Source organism: Alosa pseudoharengus, unplaced genomic scaffold (assembly GCF_046254945.1).
Source record: "Alosa pseudoharengus isolate Yale_2024_CS ecotype anadromous, Long Island Sound unplaced genomic scaffold, YU_APseudo_1.1 YU_APseudo_1.1_scf_5, whole genome shotgun sequence".
Lineage (NCBI taxonomy): Eukaryota > Metazoa > Chordata > Actinopteri > Clupeiformes > Clupeidae > Alosa > Alosa pseudoharengus.
Genome location: NW_027468837.1, coordinates 13,546,882 through 13,566,012, shown reverse-complemented (window position 1 = coordinate 13,566,012; position 19,131 = coordinate 13,546,882). Strand labels below are relative to the sequence as shown.

Genomic DNA, 19,131 nt, shown 5'->3' with positions numbered 1-19,131 from the left:
CTCAACTTTTTGCGAAATTCAAGGAAGAGATGGCAACAGCAAATTCCTCGCCACATCTTTACGTGGACTCAAAAAAAGTTAACAGAAAAGTGGTATGTGTTATATATGTCTACCAAATTATCCTACATGTAAAGTTGACGTAACTTGCCGTTAACAAATGTATGATTGTATGACGTAGGCCTAGTTGAAGCTGAGCATGAACAGCAAGTGTCAATGTTAGATGCAGTGTTGGGGACTATTATTGAATAGCTTGTTGGTGGTTCAACGAAATGTACATAGTGACTCAAGTAGTTTAATATAGTTTTATGGCATTGTTGTGTAGGCTACTTAAATACTGAACAATAAACAACGTTAGTCAATAAAAGGTTATTTTTAAAATAGTGTCTGTCTGACTGACCTTGCACCTTGGCCTCTGATCAAGTACTGTAGACAGTTTTTGCAATTTTGCTGGCATGTGACTCTATCTATTAGGTCTATATTTTCTTAAACTTTTGTATCAGTTGCACATCTGATTTTTTTTTTCAAAGTTTAAGCTAGGCCTTTATTTTATCAGTAACTAGTTAACCAATTGGTTTATCCCTAGGGTAGCTTTGCTGTAGTTCAACTGCTAGATTGAAGCAAAAATTCAATCTAGCAAAAATTGCAGACATTACCGCAAAAAAGAACATTAGGTTTACAATCCAGCTAGCCTTTGACAGTAACCCATAATCTTACTTTAATTAACCTGGACAAAGAAACATTATTGCACAGAAATACTGATGTGTCCACAGGATTATAGCAAGTGGGAGCGGCGCGATAGGAATGAATCTGAGAAACAGAAGAGCATAGAAACTGTTCTTTGGACTGTGGCAGATCTAAATGCAGCAAGTAAGGAGGACCACCAAAATACTGGGCTAGACCAATGCCTCCACTCGACATCCGCAACTGGTAGAAGGCCTCAAAATGACAGCTCAGGTTAGATGAGTAGCCTACATTTGTGCTCACATTTGAATGTCTTGGTGATCCTACAATCTCATGAATCTACTAGTAGATAGATATCATGACGTGTAGGCCTCATAAGCCTTCTGTGAACTAGCCTACTGAAAACATATATTTTTGTATTGTTTTAGAGTTTGATCAACAAATATTGTAGGCTTCGAATAAGCCAATTTTTAGAGCATTAAATGAGTTCTGATTAGACCTGACTGTTATGCTTAGCTGGAAAGTCTCAGCCAAACACTGATGGGGGTGCTTTGTCATCTACGCCTAATGGATTCCCAAGGAAAACTAATGCTGAACAGAAGACAGACCCTGCTCTCATAAAGAAGAAGGAGGACAATACCAAAACATTGATGGTACAATGAAAAACACTGTTAATGATTTTCTGCTACCATATTAATTGGTATTATTTAAGTTAGGTCTTAAGTGCATCCCGTGTTTCTTACTCACCTTTGAACATAAACTTCCATCACCTCTGGAACAAATAATGACAGTCAAGCTATCTTTGCTAATGCACTATGTACAGCACTTTGGTCAGTGCGAGCTGTGGTTAAATGTGCTCTAAAAATAAACTTTACTTACTTACTTACTTACTTTGCCAGTCATGAATGGTAGCAGAACACATTTCTTTCAGAATTTGCCCCGTCAGTGTTAGGTGCTAAGATTCCTTCTGTCAGAGGTTCATGAGAGGGGAGGGGAAGATAAATTAAGTGAGAAACTATTACATGAGGCAGCCTTGGACTAAATAACTTGAGAGCGGAAATTCCTTCTCTTGAGTTTATGAATTAACGTTACATTAAGTTATTGAGGTTTGTGCCATATGTGTAGCCAATAGCCATAAATGTCTGTTCTTGCAAAAGTGTGATGACTGGAGTGAAGATGATGTTTCCTGCTTCTCAGCTGTTACTGAAATCAAAGAGGAGAGCAGTGGAGGAACTCGGGCCACTCTGTGCTCTTATTGAGGAGAGGAACCAGCTCATTGCTCAGCAGATCAGAGCCACAGATAAGGGCTCCATACAGGGTGCAGAGGAGTTACTTGATCAACATGAGAAACTAGGGGTATGTGTGTGTGTGTGTGTGTGTGTGTGTGTGAGAGAGAGAGAGAGAGAGAGAGAGAGAGAGAGAGAGAGAGAGAGAGAGAGAGAGTCTGTGTGTGTAAAAGAAAAAAGGATGTTGTCTGCATGTGCATAATGACACTGTTCTGTTTCAGAGGTAATGCACATGGTACATTCCCTAGTACAGTGGTTTTCAAAGTGGGGGCCGCGAGGGGATGCCAGGGGGGCCTCAGCAAGTTGGAGGGAAAAATAAAAGCAAGAAATAAATACATTTGAAACATTTAAAATATACTATGAGGGTTGTTATACAATGCCATTATAATAATGTGACGGGTATATTTCCCATGATAATGACTGGGAATAATAGTAGAGTGATGGCTCTCATATAGCAGAAAGCCCCAAATAACATTTTTACACATTGTATGCTCCATCGCGATTGTGTGGCTGGTTGTGGCTAAAATAATTATTAGGATTAGCTTAATGTATTTTTACATTTGCCGTAGTATTGTCGATGGGTTTAATTAATAAAACATCAAGGGGGTCCCTGGCCAGAACCTAGTGGTATTTGGGGGGCCTTGTCGTGGAAAAGTTTGGGAACCCCTGCCCTAGTACATATAATTGAAACGACATGTCCATTACTGTACCTGGTTGGCACAGTGTTTTTATTTATCATATAAGATCATGTCAACAGAGGAGTAATTGCAAAAATTACAGTGTTTGTAGTCATTAAATGTCATTTGAGATTCATGTTTGTATACAATATGGTGATTCTTTTGTCCATTTGTTTTTTGATTCCTTTTATTTTGCTCGTAGACATCTATCTCTGCTTTCAAGGAATGGAGTCAAAGCCAAAATGCAGAGGCCAAAAATGAATTGAAGGCAATAGAGGAAGAGTTAAAGAAAAGCCTTTATGGTTAGTAGTAACAGCAGTATACACTACTGTAGATCTAGTGTGCGTGTGTGTGTGTGTGTGTGTGTGTGTGTGTGTGTGTGTGTGTGTGTGTGTGTGTGTGTGTGTGTCTGTGTGCTGCCTTATGTCTGTGTATATTCAGCTCTTCAGGAGGACCTGGCAGTGATACATGCCAAACTGGCGCGTGCCCAGGCAGAGCTCCATGTCCTGAAGACTTACAAGGACAAGGAATATCCTGTAAAGGTCCTCGTGATCACCAACTTAAAGAGAGAGATTGAGAAACTGGAAGAGACCCAGCAGGTTAGTGCATCTGGTTATAGGGCAGGACCACACGGGTCTGTAGAGACTTCAGTTGTGGGTTAAAGTTGTGGATAGTTTCAGACTATTTGAAATGGTAAGTCATTAATGTTGAGATCTCCTTCCAACAGTGGTAAAGACCTTGATATTAGGGTAGGGAAGCGAAAAAGAAAGAACCGGAACTGGAATCTATAAGCTGACCCATAATCATTTGTTTTTATTGTCTTTCAATTCCTTTATTACTGCAGACAAAGACAAGTAAAGATGTGTGTGTTTGTTTACCTATTTTGTTACCTATTTTGAGACAAAGAAAAAGGCCAAGCAGTTATTTAAATTAGCTGTTCTAGATCTATTTGTATTATTAAACTTTGCCGTTTTAATGAATATGTCTGTGGATCAGTAGTTCTAAATAAATATTCCCCTTTTGAATTTTCAGTTATATATATTGGAATCGAAATAAGGAATAAGCAGGAACCAGAATCGATAGGCAGAATCGGAATCGGATCAGAACAATACCCAACCCTAACTGAGTGCATTTATCAACACATTAAGCAGATGTGATGTGTGAGGCTATTGGTAGCTGCCCCAACTTCACAAATATGTTCAAGGAGTGTTCACACACACTGTTGATTACTTTCCCAGGATGAATATGAGGACTTGAAACAGTTGTGCCAGGATGAGCTGGTGAAACAGGAAGAGCGAAACCATCAGAGACGGCGGAAGGTTCTGGTTGCCACTGTCAAGGTACCATAATCACCCCTCTGTCCATATCGCTTAACACCCTAGCTGACCCCAAAAAAAGACCAATGACAGCCTAGTTGCCACTGATGAAAGCTTTATGGGATGATAACTGGCATCTTTTTGTGATTAAGTGCAATCAAGTGCATCTTTCTTTTTTTGCTTATGACATACATTATTTATTTCCTGTACTTCTTTAATGAAAGTCTTTTCATTATATTTTCACATGGAACAAACAACAGACAGATAACAACCCGCATCTCACCCACTTACATAGCACCACTGCTATAAAAAAAACAGACAAAAAAAAAATCACGACATACAGATTGACATATTATTTCCTGTACTTCTAACAATAACTATAACAAGATTTCGGAAAGGATAACTGCTTCTAGTTGATGAACTTCTTCCTGGGCTCTTTTACAGGAAAAGGTCTCCCGTGTTCCACTTGCGATCAGAAGGATGGCCTCAAACAATGGCACCATGAAGGAAGAGATTGAGATCTACAGAAAGGTTTGTTTTAACCCTACAGCATTAAAAGTAGCGTTAAAGGGAAACTTGGCAGGATTAGCTCTGCTGGAGAAATTGTGCATTATGCTATTTCAAACTGTGTAAAAAGGTAACGATAAAGCACATGGATTTGTTTACAAGCTAATGAAATGGTTAGCATAAGTTCGGCAGAACAATGTGGATGTTACAAGGTAAGAAACACGATTTAAAATGAGTTTCTTGTTCTCACTTGTTTCTCACTTCTCTTTCCGGGACGGTAGTCTCAATGTTGCAAGGTTGGTTCTCTGCCTGGGGACGTTAGGGACAGCAGGGAAAGTCACCATTTTCACCGGAACAAGTCATTTAACCATCCAAATGATTTTTAAAGGAGTTTATTACGTTGAAATAGTTGCCAAGTTCCCCTTTAATGATATTTGAACTCAACATTACAGTCAAATTACACCTTCCCTCCTGAACCTGAAGCAGCATGGTGTGTGGCTCAGTCTGAGACACATGTTGTTTGTTTTCCATTTACTGTACCATGTTTGTTTGTTCTTTGTTATTTATTTATTATTTATTATTTGTTTATTTATGGGCAGCTAGAGTACAGTGAAAAGACATGAGATGAATTTGATGAATAGTGCATCAGATTAAAATTGCGGGCTCTTCCTTTAATGTAGAGAGGTCACTGTGCCGTAGCTCTCAGCATCAACACCTGACTCACATTTACCCTGCTTGTTTTGAAAGGAAATCGAGAAACTGGAGGAGAGCAATGAGGAACTTATTCGCAGCGTCCAAGAACTGCAGCTGTCCAGGAAGAGTGTGAGAGAAGAGATCTTTGAAGATGTGTTCACAAAGCTTGACAAGTATGGTGTTTGACAGTCAATTACATATGCATTCCGTAAATATGTCAGCATAAATTTATCAGAGAGAAAATGGCGCTTCTGACATGACATTTTCTCATACAGCAACATTTTTTCCTTCTTTTTTATTGTTGTTGTTGACATACCCATGAGATCAAAGTTGGGCTAGTTTAGCAATTTCTCATAAAACCAGCTGGCAGTCAGGCAGATGCAGAACGCTGTTGGACTGTTTGTTACTGTGAGAATGACTTCTTGACTTCTCTTCAATAAGCTGTCCAGTGAAATGACAAGGAACATTTGCAACACTCAGCCCAAGACTCAGTAAAGGGCATTTCTCAGAATTGTTTACAAACACTCTGAAAAGCTCTTCGCTCATGAAATCCTTGCTGATATTTTTTATAAATAATATGAATTACTTTTTCCTGCAAAGAAAATAATTTGTGCATAAAAGCTTCATGAGCCTTTTCCATCGTTTTTCAGTTATTTATGTGGATAAATCTAAGTAAACATAACATCCCATTTCAGAAAAATAAATGGGCTCCAATGAGGGATCACCAGAAGCATTGGGATCATTAAAAGCATTTGATAGAATTTTGCATTGTTCCATTCGATGCCAAACATTCCCAGATTTGATCTGTCACCAAAGCAAATAAGGCTCTTCTGAAACACAGTCTACATAGAGCGATATTTGTGTTTCTGAATTCAGCCACATTGAGCTGTTTCTTACCACAATGAACAACTCTCTCAGGCAGAGCAGAGTGTTGCATTTCAGATAACAAGCAAATCAGACTACAGAGTGATACCTGGCTGCGGTTCTCTCTCTCACCTCTTGAGAGACAAAGACATGGATAGGAAAAAGCAATGAGTTATGGATGTGTAACACTATCCAGTCCAGCTCTGGAGAAGGGCCATCCGGCCATCTTAAAGATAAATGAAGACAGGCTCTATGTGTTGCATTCACGGAATCCCAGTCAGCCATTAAAGGTTAACCAGGGTTTCACATTTCTCCATCGCCCGCTCCAAAACAATGTGACATTTTCCTGACCGCAACAATCACGCTCCCCGACCATTGTCCAGTAAATCAACAACATGTCTCCCCTGAAAGATGGAAAAAAGGAAAACGACAGACGTGTGACATTCCATGTCTCACAATTTACACCACGACTGCCAGACGGATTTTATGATACATGACTGTTAACAGCATGCAGGCGGGAGGGGCGCTGCACTTTTGCACAGGCCCCGGCATCTAACACAGGCAGATGTGGCACGTCCTACGAGCCCCTCGGAGTTGAATGAGGGGGTGTGTGGTGACGCCACTGAAAAGTTGAATCCCCCCCCCCCCACCTCCTCTCCCAAACCTCCACCCTACCCTGAAGATTACTGCCCTCTGGCTGATCTGCAGTCTGTCGGGACACAGCTGGGATGGGACAGGATGGATGGGATGGAAAGGGTCGAGGCTCCTCGGCTGCGGCCGTACTTCCTGCCTTCCCCCTCACTCTGTCACGGTCAGGGGGGGTCATCCCTGCTGGGAGAGTGGTTTGCTTATTCAGAACTGGCAAGTTTGTTCCTTTTTTCCTTGATGCAAGGCAGTCGTTCTCGTGGAAACAACCGTCGGGAAGTGTTTACGCTGTCACCAGGGCTCGGGCTCTCCAGTGATTTACTAATCACGATGGGTCTTGTTTGGGGATGCAAGCGCTTTATGATGGTCTTTATGGCTGAGGGCTGAAGCCGAAGAGGTCGCAGTTTTGTTCTTGTGTTCTGTTCAGTTTCCAGCCAGCATGGGATTAGATCATTGGGCCTGTGTGTATGTGTGTGTGAGAGAGTGAGTGTGCCTCTGTGTGTTTGTGTGTGTGTGTATATGCGTGCACTTTTGTGAGAACCGAGCTGGGAATTTGTGGTGAGGTGTCACACAGACCATATGCTGTTTTGTGCTGTTTGTAATTCACTTTGTCAAACTAACATTCCCCTGACCTCTGACACTGTTCTCAAACAACTATTCAATCCTGCAAAACTTTGCAATATCACATTACTAAAGCAATATGTCACTTGGGGAAATGATTAGGTTATATCAAACTTGTGTCACTCGGAACCCCTGTTCTGTAGTTCAGCTCGCAGAGCGTGTTGCTAGCACCAAGCAACAAACAAGCAACACCAAGGTCATGGTTTCAATTTGTTGGGAGCACAGTTACTTACTGATAGCATTTCCCTTTTCCTGTCCTATAAACAGCTTCAAAGAGAAGGATTAAGCACTTAGCAACAAAGTGTAAATCTAACCAACCAGTATTTTTTACTAATTCCCAAAAACATGATGTATGTTTTTTTCAGTGACTGCTCTCTTCTCCCCTCAGGTGTACTCCAGATATGGACGTTGTTTTGAACATCCCGAAAGAAGAGTGGCTGCCCATTTAGTTCAGTCTCGCCGAACATTTGAAGAACATTTGAAAAACTATGTGCTCAAACTTCAGCAGCTACTTTCAACTTTCACTGACTATGCAAATGGTTTACCCCTCTTCGTCCCCTAAGCTCATCATGTTACACTGAGGAATTTTGAATAGGTGTCAGCCAATGAATACCTTCCAACTCATTAAAGCAACTGACATGGCAAAGGTCTTATGGATTAGAAGTTACATGTCAAACTGAGACAAAATTACAACTAAATCACTATTTTATGATATAGACTGGTATTCATAATAAATTTGTGTCAAGCCTCATGTCAGAGGATTAAAGCACAGCAGATTTTTGTAGACTGAGTGAATGTGTTTTATTTGATTCAATTTATTTATCTGTCAAATGGAGCATTGCTAAACCGTCTCACAAAAATGCAAAAACCTTGGAGCAGTGGTCATTTGGGAAGTAGTAATTTACTCAAGTGTGGGAAAGAGGCTGGCTCTATAAACAGTTTGGGACTTTGTCACCCCCTCTGCACGGGCGACTGGTTTGATTACTTGCGTTGTTTCATTTGGAATAGATTCAGCCTCAGAGAATAGGATTTCCTGGTAAGGACCGCGCAAAGCTCAGCAGAGGGGTGTCCAAGATCGACCGCTGACACTATCCAGCTCACGCTGATCTATTTGCGTTCCTCTTTGCGTACAAGTGAGAATCAAACCGAACATGATTTATTTCCCCTCAGATCAGTATATTACGTTATATTGTAATGTTTCACTTCGACTATTTGACTGTGCAGACAATTATTTAGGGCACACTTGTTATAACATGTTTAGTAATATAGTTACCATGGGAGCATGGTAATTGTCAAAAGACCTAATAACTACCGAGTGTCGTTCTTGCATCACACTACCTGTACATTTTCTTAGTTTGGAATGGACGTAAAACTTTGTTTTAAGAGCAGGAAGTGACTTAAGATCAACGTCATTAAATTTTGGGTGGGATTATAAATTGGAAATAAGTTGACTGTCGGAAAGTCTCCAACACAGGGTGTGCTTTAATCAAAAATAATAACAGTATGAGAGATACAAGGAGGAGTTCGCATGTTGGACACTGTTGAGGACGTTTGATGAACGGTATCACGGGCACGCATGACATCGTTTATTTAACGGGTGAGTGCGTATAGGTTAGTATACCTGTCAAGAAACAAGACGGCGACTGTTTTGTAAAACTTGTAAAACTGAAACATTGAAGTCAATATTATATGGACACGGTAGCTTAACTGATACATCACTCTTACGATTGTTTCAGTGACATACAGCCTAGGCTACGTATTGGTTTTATATAATCTATCCTTAAGAACAGTTGGCTAGCCTATATTATAAAGTTTGCGAGCCTTTTTATGTGGTTGGGGGAAAAACCTTGGACTCCACGCCCTACCCCTTCGGTGACCCTGTTGTGTGTGCTGTTTAGGCTACCTGAGAGTGTGGACATCTTGTGCGTGCGTAGGCTATGTGCTGTGTGTCGTGCGTGCGCTCTTGAGCGTGTGCGAACGAGTGTTGCCGCTTGCTGGTTGAGAGGGATGGACATAGACTACAATAGAGAGAGAGGGAGAGATAGCGTCCCATGATTCCACTTCTAAATTTTTAAAAGCGTTGTGGAACTTTGCTGGCTGTCGCTATGACTGCAGGAGTGTAGAGTTTCATTTGGGACAGAACTGATTGAGACGTCGGAGCCCCGTGCTGGCATTGGAAAAGAGACAGACCCGAGGCTCACGGATGCGATGCAACTAGTCTAAACTTCATGGACTTCTTTGGTGGTAGTCTTGCAAAGTAAAAACACTGATGGCTTTGGTTGTGAGTAGCCTACAATGGAATTTTCAGAGAAATGTTTTGTATATCTAAGGCCTAATATTACTATTGGATGGATAGGCTATTTGCTGAATGTTGGGCTATTACCGTTTGAACCAGTGTTTATGTTTTTTTATGTGAAGTTTAGTAGTGTGAAAACAGTTGTTTCAAAGTTAACATTTCCTGTCTTTTACTTAGGTATGCGTATCAACTTGAAAGATGACGCTCAACACTCAGAGAGAGGGCAAGGAAACTTTGCGGAGGCGAGCAAGCACTCCCATCCCTTCGTCTCATCAGTCGGGGCTGAGGAACAGAGACCCTCCCTCGGATCCTCATCACCCTCAGCTCGGGCAGTCGGCTTCCTACCACCCTGGAGACAAGAGCATACTCTCGCGGGCCAACTGGTCTTCGGAATCGGATGATTCGGACAGCTCGGAGGCAGAGTGCTTGTATCGCGTGGTGTTATTAGGGGACCATGGAGTTGGAAAGTCCAGTTTGGCCAGCATTTTCGCTGGCATTCAAGAGAAGGACGCGCATCATCACGTTGGAGGTAGGCTATGCTGACATTGGAATTATATGTCGTAAATAGTTGAATTGCAAGATATGCTAATTTACCATGGGTGTTAGGCTACAGTATGTCAGTCTGTCTACTTGTTGGCTATCTGTAGACTAGTAGACACAACCAAGGAAAAGTAGCCTACTGGTATCCATTTCTATCATCTTTGGGTTTCATTGCAACTTAGAACCTGTAGTCCATTTGTTTTGCAGTAAGCCTTCATTTGGTCTATTGTGTAGAAGCTATGTGATTTTTAGTAGTGCCAGATTAGTTAATGCAGCCTACTACTAGAATAAACCTTTATACCGTTTGAATTGTAGTGAACCTTGAACACATGATGAAGAATTATACTAATCAGATAATATTACTTTAATTACTTTTAACTTCTTTAAGGAGTCTAGAAAGTAATAATGTGTATAGTGATGCAAGTGATACGTCTGTCAGTCTGATTTGTTGCATTGGTGCCTCCATTGGTTTAAAATGGACCTTGTTTTCTCTTCCTTTGCTTATGGATATGGATATGGATTTGATGTGCAAATTGACAGTAAACGAAGGTCTGGATGTTGAGAGATCCTTTAGCTGTTTACATGTAACCTCCTTCACTCTTTCTGGGTCCGAGGAAGGTAGTGACTGATACCAAGGCCCTCGATGAAACCTCTGCTCATTTAGTTGTTGGGCTAAAATGTTCTCACACTGACGTTACGCTGGGGCGATGAAGGCTATGCTCTGTATGCAGATGAATATGTTTAATTGATGGGTGGACAGGTTGGTTGATCAGTTAATTATCAATATGTGTTATATGTGCGAAAAGGTTTCATTCAAAGCATCATTGATATCAGCTGTATGTTGAATGAATTACAGAGTGCAACAACACTTGGAGGTTGTCAGTGACCAGTGTAGCTCAGTGTTAACACATGCTTTCTGGACAAGCCCTTCTGATAGTTGTGTGTTTGTGGAAGTACATTTATGTGTATGTGAGTGACTGTTCATGTGTGTTTTTGTATGCAGGCCTTATTTGTGTGTGTGTGTGTGTGTGTGTGTGTGTGTGTGTGTGTGTGTGTGTGTGTGTGTGTGTGTGTGTGTGTGTGTGTGTGTGTGTGTGTGGGCGGGCGTGTGTATGTCTGTGTTTTTCTATAGTGACTTGGCATTGTATTTTCCCAAGAGATGCAGGCTCGTGGTGCTGTCACTTCTCTTTGACATCACCCACTTGTCAGGAGACATGGTGTACAGAAAACACACACACACACACACACACACACAAACACACACACACACACACACACACACACACACACACACACACACACAGTCTACCGCTTGCCCCTTGGGTAAGTTTTTTCTTTGCACCCATTAGAGCCTAATAGTTAGTCCCAACTGGAAAAGGTTGTATTTGGCAATAATATAGGAGATGCAATTACAGTCCTTTGGATGTCATCTGAAATCTTGATTTTGTTACAGGCCTTAGTCCAGTACTGTACTATCTAAGGTTCTGCTTGGACTCAGCCAGCTGGCAGAGATGCCTTTTCCTTAAAAAAAATTTTGTTTCAAACTGTGAACTTTAATTGGAGTAATATTTAGTAATAATATACCCCTTATTTGAAGGGTTTTAGTTTTTATAATAAACAGAGAATTATGCTAGCTTCTCCATCTGCTGTTTGTAGACCTGCCCAGTTTAATAAAAAGCCAGGAAGCCGTTTGTTGGCTTTAGAAATATTTGTGTGTTCCTCTATTTCACCAAACCACTGGAGGTGAATGTTATGTGGTGGAAAATATGAAGGGATATTAAAAGATAACACCTTATATTATTGCTGTGGACTATTCTGTTGTCTTGTGTGGTCTAGGCCCAATTACAACAGTCATTATACAAAGTACTCCGTTGCACACCTATCCACGAAACATTTCAGAACATTTTAGTTTGGTTTCATCATGTTGCTGTTGTCATTGTGCTGCTGCCGTTGTTTGTTTGTTGTTTACTTTGAGTGTCTTTATTTGAGTGTGATTAGTCATTTGTTTTCCATGCACACACAAACACACACACACACACACACACACACACACACACACACACACACACACACACACACACACACACACACACACACACACACACACACACACACACGGATGTCATCAAATGCTGGCTATGCACACTCCCATGCTGATGTTTACTGTGCGGTGTAGGGAATAGGAACAGTCCCCAGATGGTCGTTTTCCTGGTGTTTGGTCATCCTGACTATCGCAGGCACAGGGTGTGATATCAGCCCATTTCACACGTTTATTCCCACTATAGCGCTTTAATTTGTTTGAGATTTTTAGATTTAGATTAGTGTCTAATAGTGGGGGAAATCTAGAAATAATCTTTGCTTTAAAGTCCGAAAGAAAACTCAGATAAACAACTCTTATAGATTCTTTCTGAACTGCAGCCGTTGTTTTTGTATATCTGCCACTAGGCCCAGAATGTTGGACATGTTGTCCCCTAATTATTATTGCACAGACATGCTTAACAAGGCTATCACGGCCAGTTTAATGTCTTATAAATTAACACCTGCTTGTCTAATGGAGTAATCATTAAAGCATCAAACTAGTATTGATTGGCTGTTAGCTATCACTCCAGTCAGCTCATTCATCATCATTTTGTCAACTTTATATGACTATGTGGAGTTACAGTATTTGCGTCTTTACTTTTTATGGATACATAATGGCAACAAATTCAATAATTTTTTTTCTTTAAAGACTGTGAATATTGAATATTCACCCTTGGTTCTTCAAAGTATTTAATTGATGCCTTATCTGTAATGCATAGTCATCCCTCCCCCTTACTGTCTTGTACTGACATTAAGAAGCTGCTTTTAAGATAACTTTAGACATCACATTGAAGTGGGCTTGTCTTAATGTCCCATCTTCAGCTGAAAGTCTGGCTTGTCTGCTGTCCTCTTGTGGACACAGAGGTCTTATAAGGTGACTTAATGCAGTCTGAAAATGGAAAGACGAGAGAGGTCTGTTACACTCCGAGGCCGAGAGTGTTTTCATCTTCCTGTCAGAGCAGTCATAAGATCAGTCTAAACTAGACACGGCTCGATGCGTTTTTCCAGTGTTTCTCTTCGCTGCCCTGAGGCCTTCATGGTGATGAGCACAGAAAAAAAAACTGCACTGTGACTGTGCCATTCAGCGTCCCAGCAGATGAGCAGAATAACACTGAGTTGAAGTGATACAGATACAAGTAGAATACAGTGGAAATTCATTTGGTTTGTGTTTGTCTTCTCAGCATTTCTGTGTACTCCAGTATACTACTTCAGTATGTATACTTAACTGTAGAATGTAAGTATATATAAATTATTTTTAGATTTGGCACAAGGCATACAAATGGTAAGCTGCAGTTAATGAAAAAACAAATGCAACTAATTTGATTAACTATTTCTCAGATTTTAAACTCCTTCACTAAGATGTGCGGTCATTAAATAAATCTTTATTATAGTAGGCCTAAATACCTGGGAGCTATAGGTCATGCAATATCTTTGCCCTTGGGGGAACTTCCTAGGCCTCAAAAGCCATACACAGAAGAACTCTTTATATTTGCAGTAACTTGAACTGATCCTCACAGCAGCTGGAAGGATGTAAGCTAAGCATCTTTATGCCAACAAGAGCCCCAATATCTGCGGAGTTCATCGACCCTGGATTTCAATGTCCTCTGCAGAGCTAGTTTTTGATTAAAGAGGAGTGCCTTTTTTCTGGGGGATTTTTCCATGTTCTTTGTGTAGACCTAGTTATTCCATTGCAAGGAAAGAATACAGGGAAATTCCCCAAATGTACACAGACCTAGTACAAAATACAATAAATAACTTTCCAATCCAGTACGCTCCCAGTTTCTTTTTTTGTTTGTTTGTTTTGTTGAAAGAGTTCACTGTCGAACTCAAAAACTCAGAACAGGTGTTCACTTTTGAGGTTGAATGATACGCAACAGGTAAATGATGCTACTAATGTTTTATGTCCCAGTGTGTGTTAGACTGAGCCTGATCCCTGGCTTCTTCTCTTCACTGCTGCAGAGGACACCTATGAGAGAACGCTGACCGTGGATGGAGAGGAAACGACTCTTATCGTCATGGATACGTGGGAAACAGAGAAGCAGGTAGGATCCTCTCACCTTCCAATCCCATTCTATTACAGATTATTTAGTTTATTAGATTTAGTTTTCCAGTCATTTTTAAATTTGTTGTCATGAGTTACTTTTTAAATGTGCTTTCCAAGGAGCACTGTGAAGTGGCAGCTGCCAGCTAAAGAACCACTGTGTACAGTAATTGCTTGAAATCCATAGCATACCCAAGTGGGACCAATTTAAAATAATGTCTGTACAAACGTGTTTCAAGTACCAGTAATTAAACAGTGAACAATTTATTGTTTACCGTTCATTCCCATGTCCCACGTTTCCCTTTTGCTTAAAAGTCAGCAGAAAAGTACAGTGTTGCTCAACCCTGCTGATTTATGCTGATAACTGCAAAACAACAAAGGCCTCTGTCCTCTTACCCACTGTGTTATGGAAAATCTGTCCACTCTCCACCTGAGGCAAAAATCCATGAACCCCTGCTGAAGAGGGCCAGAGCGCCATGGCTCTGTGCTGTGTGCAACTGCATCCAGCTAAGAGGAGAAAGGAACAGAGAGAGAGATGGGGGGGGGGGAGCAATGAAGGGAAATACAGCAAAGGAGTGATGAGAGTTGAAAGAGTGAAGAAATGGAAGAGAGCAATACAGGGAAATGAGTATGATCTTGAGGGCAAGGAAAGTGTGTGGGAAATGTGGAACATATTAAAGTAGGTACATAAAGGACAGTTGCAATTGTTCCCCTAGAAAGAGACAGACAGATTGACGGACAGACATTATGAGTGTAATAGAACGCATGTCTTAGGGGAGAAGAGACAGACAGATGTTAGGAGAGAGACAGGTATGTGCATGAAGGAGACCAAGTAAGGGACAGAGAGAGAAATAGACATTGAGATAGAGCAGAGGGAGAGAGAGTGACAGAGCAGAGAGGGAGAGAGAGAGAGAACTCCCCATGGGGTGCACAGTTGGAAACCAGGATGGCTGTGGGGTGTTATTACTTTGCCATCGATCAGCTGCCCCATATGCAGTCCATTTGCTGAATTGTCCATATCGGCTCACAGTAATGTCAAAAGCATTTTTTTTTCCAAAGTATTTTAAAGGCCATCAGCTATGTGTCAGGGACAAACAAAAGTAATGCTGAGCCTTTGAACGTCATGGTTGTTCTCGACTCAAGAATGTTCTTCATGTGTAGTTCGAAGGGAGTTTGCAAAACAATGAGGTGTCCGTTTATAACTGATGTGTCGGGGATGATGGTTAGGGAACAAGTGTTTTGAGTTCCTCATATTGCACTAATATTTTGGATCGAGTTTCCATATAAAGCCACCAGAAGAATTTCCACAGACGTAAACAGCAAGTTGGCACTTACTGTGTCTGACACGTTGGGAACACCTTGCTGGCGTCATCAGATTGTCTTGTAAACATGGTTCACTATCACAACGTCTTCAGATCATTAACGCCGAAAACATTCCAGTGTTCCTATTATGATCTTACCGTGAGACTAGTTATGACAAAGTATGTAACTACAGCAGAATACTACAATATTTATTTAGATTTTTATGTGTACTCAATAGACAGCTGACAGACCCATACTTGAGCACTTTCTCATTAGATTGTTTCTGTATCTGTATTGTATCTGATATTTCTCTAGGGGTATATTTGTTATATACCGCAATATCCCGACTATTTACTGAGGTTTATACACTGATTTTGCAAATTTCTTCAGCAATGCAGTTAATACAGGGCTATACATGGGAATGCATTTCTTCTCTTCATTCTTCTTTCTGATTAAAGCACTGATCTGATTCTCATTCATTGGGTTATTGGGCACTGCAGTTAATACATTTTTTTTATTTACATAAAACACTCATGCAGTTTATATACAATGTGGATAATAATGGAAAATTACTGTACTGACAATGAGCATCTCAGTCAGCCAGTAGGTGTGCCTTATTTAGTGAAGTCCTGTCTTAGTCATGTCTGATTTTGCAGTAGCTGAAGTCTTAAATGACACCAATAATGACCTTACATTTTGCACACTGCTTGTCACTTTTGGCTACACTGCTTACACATTTCACTAGTAATTAAGATCAACGCTTTCAACATAACCCAATCAAGTCATTTTTTTACTTTTGCTAACTTGCTCTAAGCGATGTCACACTTTTTTTAGGCTAAACATTTTTGTCACTTACAGCAAACATCACCTCACCATCCTATAGCTGTCTGTGTCCTGAATACACTGTAAAAAAACACGATCTCTGTGGACAGCCCAGACTCCAAAAACTGCAACAAAAACAACATGGGCCAACCTGGACCATAAAAACATAACAAACTGTTCCAGCAAATCACCGACGAGATGGATTAGGATCGTTTAGGAGAGTTTCAATTGCACGGGAGGGAGGGGGAGGGAGTAGCGAGCTAGTTCTCTGTTTTGTTTAAACGTCAACAGTTCTAAGTGACGTTACCCAGCATCACTTAGAACGCCTTTAACTCAATCAAAGCATATAATTGAGTCACAAGTCATTACATGACTTAACTCAGTTATGTTGACTGCATTAATCATTTGCAACAGTGCGGAAACTATACTGTCATTTGTATGTCTGTATAATATATATGCCTCCTTTCCCTGTTTTGGATAAGCATGTTTTATGTTTTATGATGACTGTAGTGCTGTGCTGTGATGTGTGGATATGCATGTTTTATGTTTTATGATGACTGTAGTACTGTGCTGTGATGTGTGGATATGCATGTTGTATGTTTTATGATGACTGTGTAGTACTGTGCTGTGCTGTGTGCAGGAGGAGGATGAGAAGTGGGTGCAGGACTACTGCATGCAGGTGGGCAACGCCTACGTCATCGTCTACTCCATCACTGACCGCAACAGCTTCGAGAGCGCCTCGGAGCTCCGCATTCAGCTGCGACGCATTCGCCAGGCGGAGAACATACCCATCATCCTCGTGGGCAACAAGAGCGACCTGGTGCGCTGCCGAGAGGTGGCTGTGGAAGGTGAGGGAAAATGGAGAGGAGGTGCAGTGGGTGGGAGCGAGGATCTTAAAGGAGTCACAACATGTGACACTATTACTTCTTTCAGTTCATTCAGTTGAGTTCAAATTGAGTTAATATTGAATTCAATTAAGGCGTTAAAATATACAAAGATGTTGAAGTGGACATGTTAGTAATGTTTTGTCCTCATGGTGTGCTTATACTGTTGGTATGTGTGTGTGCATATGTGTGCATTTGTGTGTGTGTGTGTGTGAGTGTGTGTGTGTGTGTGTGTGTGTATGTGTGTGTGTGTGTGTGTGTGTGTTTCTGTGTGTGTACGCACACACGTATTTCCTTCCTCCGCACAGAGGGCCGGGCCTGTGCTGTGGTGTTCGACTGCAAGTTCATCGAGACATCAGCCTCGCTGCACCACAATGTGGACGAGCTCTTAGAGGGCATCGTGCGGCAGATTCGCCTGCGCCGCGACAGCAAAGAGACCAACGAGCGCCGGCGCTCCGTCTACCGCCGTAAGGAGAGCATCACCAAGAAGGCCCGGCGCTTCCTCGACCGGCTGGTGGCCAAGAACAACAAGAAAATGGCCCTCAAGGTCCGCTCCAAGTCCTGCCATGACCTCGCTGTGCTGTGAACTGTCCCGCTCCCACACACTAGCACACTCTTTCCACCATCATATACACACACACACACACACACACACACACACACACACACACACATACATAACACACACACACACACAGCTCACACATAGCTCCTAATTATAGCAGGTGTGGTATAGGTAGAGGACTGTAAGAAAGTAGAGATGCCCGTCGAACATTCCCCGTAAAAGTCCAATCCAATCCATGGGTCGGTCCTCTTGCTGTGTAGTGAAGTACTAGCAATGATTTTTTGTTTGGGCCAGTGGATTTCATTTTTGTGCTCTGAAATCTCTCAACTCTCTTTTTGTTTATATTTGATCAGTGTTTGTTTGTTGTTTATTTGTAGTATTTCGTTTGTGTTTGTTGTTGGTTTATTTATTGAGCTTTTTGAACAATGTGGGTTGGAATATGTGCCCTCCAATGCAAACGAATGAGCCGTTTAAGATGTTGTTATGCTGAATTCAACTTAATCAATTGAGAAAAGAGAAATATGAGTAATCTGGGAATATTTCCCGAAACCTCACAGTTGCTATATCACGTTCTAAAGGCATACTTTTGTTGTTTATTCTGTGGACACTTTATCAAAAAATCTGCCTTATATCTTATTAGAGTAACAGTAGTACTTTACATTTACTGTTTAGACATAACATTGAAAGTCCATTTGGCTCAGATTTTTTTTTACCAAAGAAAGTGCTTTGCATTGATTGTTTGATATGACTTGTGATGTGTGTGAAGAGCATAGACCTAAGATTTACTTCCGCAAAGGATACCGATGTTGGTGCTGATGATGTCTTGGTCTGCACTGGGAAATATGACTTTGTAGATGACAATAGAAAGGGATGCACGGTTCATGAACAAAACTTAAAGTGTAAATATCTGCACAAGGATTGTTGAGAGGCTAGACTTTGCTTCAGGAATTGTCTAAGTTGCATTAGACTATGCATTCTTCACCAGCATATTTCTCAAAGCCCTGTAGCAAACTGCTATGTCAGAATTCTCCATGGTCCCCATCCTTTGCATGCCCTGTTGTGGACTCTGGAGGTAATATGCTTTGACTTTGTGGCTCCACAGCAAAGGCAGTTAAGAGGAAAACTGCTAAGATTTCTCTGCTGTTGAAACTTTCAGTCTCCTTGACTGAATGATGTACTGGTTATACCTTTTGTACAGAATGAATGTTCCAGTTTTGTAAATATGTTCTGTCTAGCATTTTTACAATTAAAAAAAAGACTAGTTTACGCATATTTGTAACTTCATATCTCCCATTTGTACCCACATACATTT

General features: G+C 41.0%; 2 protein-coding genes across 4 annotated transcripts; both read left to right on the top strand.

Moving 5' to 3' along the window:
• The first annotated feature begins 1,842 nt into the window (after positions 1 to 1,842).
• On the top strand, positions 1,843 to 7,754 carry LOC143104565 (uncharacterized protein C20orf96-like). Its single transcript, XM_076268682.1, has 7 exons — positions 1,843 to 2,037; positions 2,847 to 2,946; positions 3,086 to 3,243; positions 3,883 to 3,984; positions 4,405 to 4,491; positions 5,215 to 5,333; positions 7,679 to 7,754. The coding sequence occupies exons 1-7, from the start codon at positions 1,843 to 1,845 to the stop codon at positions 7,737 to 7,739; spliced, it is 822 nt and encodes a 273-aa protein (XP_076124797.1). The 3' UTR covers positions 7,740 to 7,754.
• Positions 7,755 to 8,312: 558 nt separating this feature from the next.
• Positions 8,313 to 19,091, top strand: rem1 (RAS (RAD and GEM)-like GTP-binding 1). 3 transcript variants are annotated; one of them, XM_076267781.1, is made up of 5 exons: positions 8,313 to 8,423; positions 9,764 to 10,115; positions 14,165 to 14,247; positions 17,011 to 17,218; positions 17,563 to 19,091. In XM_076267781.1, the coding sequence occupies exons 2-5, from the start codon at positions 9,785 to 9,787 to the stop codon at positions 17,838 to 17,840; spliced, it is 900 nt and encodes a 299-aa protein (XP_076123896.1). In that variant the 5' UTR covers positions 8,313 to 8,423; positions 9,764 to 9,784; the 3' UTR covers positions 17,841 to 19,091. The 3 variants fall into 3 exon arrangements, with proteins under 3 accessions (XP_076123896.1, XP_076123893.1, XP_076123895.1); XM_076267778.1 differs by lacking the exon at positions 8,313 to 8,423 and adding an exon at positions 8,442 to 8,887; XM_076267780.1 differs by lacking the exon at positions 8,313 to 8,423 and adding an exon at positions 8,895 to 9,571.
• Positions 19,092 to 19,131: the final 40 nt, after the last annotated feature.

Excerpts from the sequence above, each read along its gene's own strand:
- LOC143104565 (XM_076268682.1), top strand. The coding sequence starts at position 1,843 with ATGACTGGAGTGAAGATGATGTTTCCTGCTTCTCAGCTGTTACTGAAA. Across the intron at positions 2,947-3,085 it reads GTTAAAGAAAAGCCTTTATG|CTCTTCAGGAGGACCTGGCA; the intron begins GTTAGTAGTAAC and ends GTGTATATTCAG. Across the intron at positions 5,334-7,678 it reads GTGTTCACAAAGCTTGACAA|GTGTACTCCAGATATGGACG; the intron begins GTATGGTGTTTG and ends TTCTCCCCTCAG.
- rem1 (XM_076267781.1), top strand. The coding sequence starts at position 9,785 with ATGACGCTCAACACTCAGAGAGAGGGCAAGGAAACTTTGCGGAGGCGA. Across the intron at positions 10,116-14,164 it reads CGCGCATCATCACGTTGGAG|AGGACACCTATGAGAGAACG; the intron begins GTAGGCTATGCT and ends TCACTGCTGCAG. Across the intron at positions 17,219-17,562 it reads CCGAGAGGTGGCTGTGGAAG|AGGGCCGGGCCTGTGCTGTG; the intron begins GTGAGGGAAAAT and ends TCCTCCGCACAG.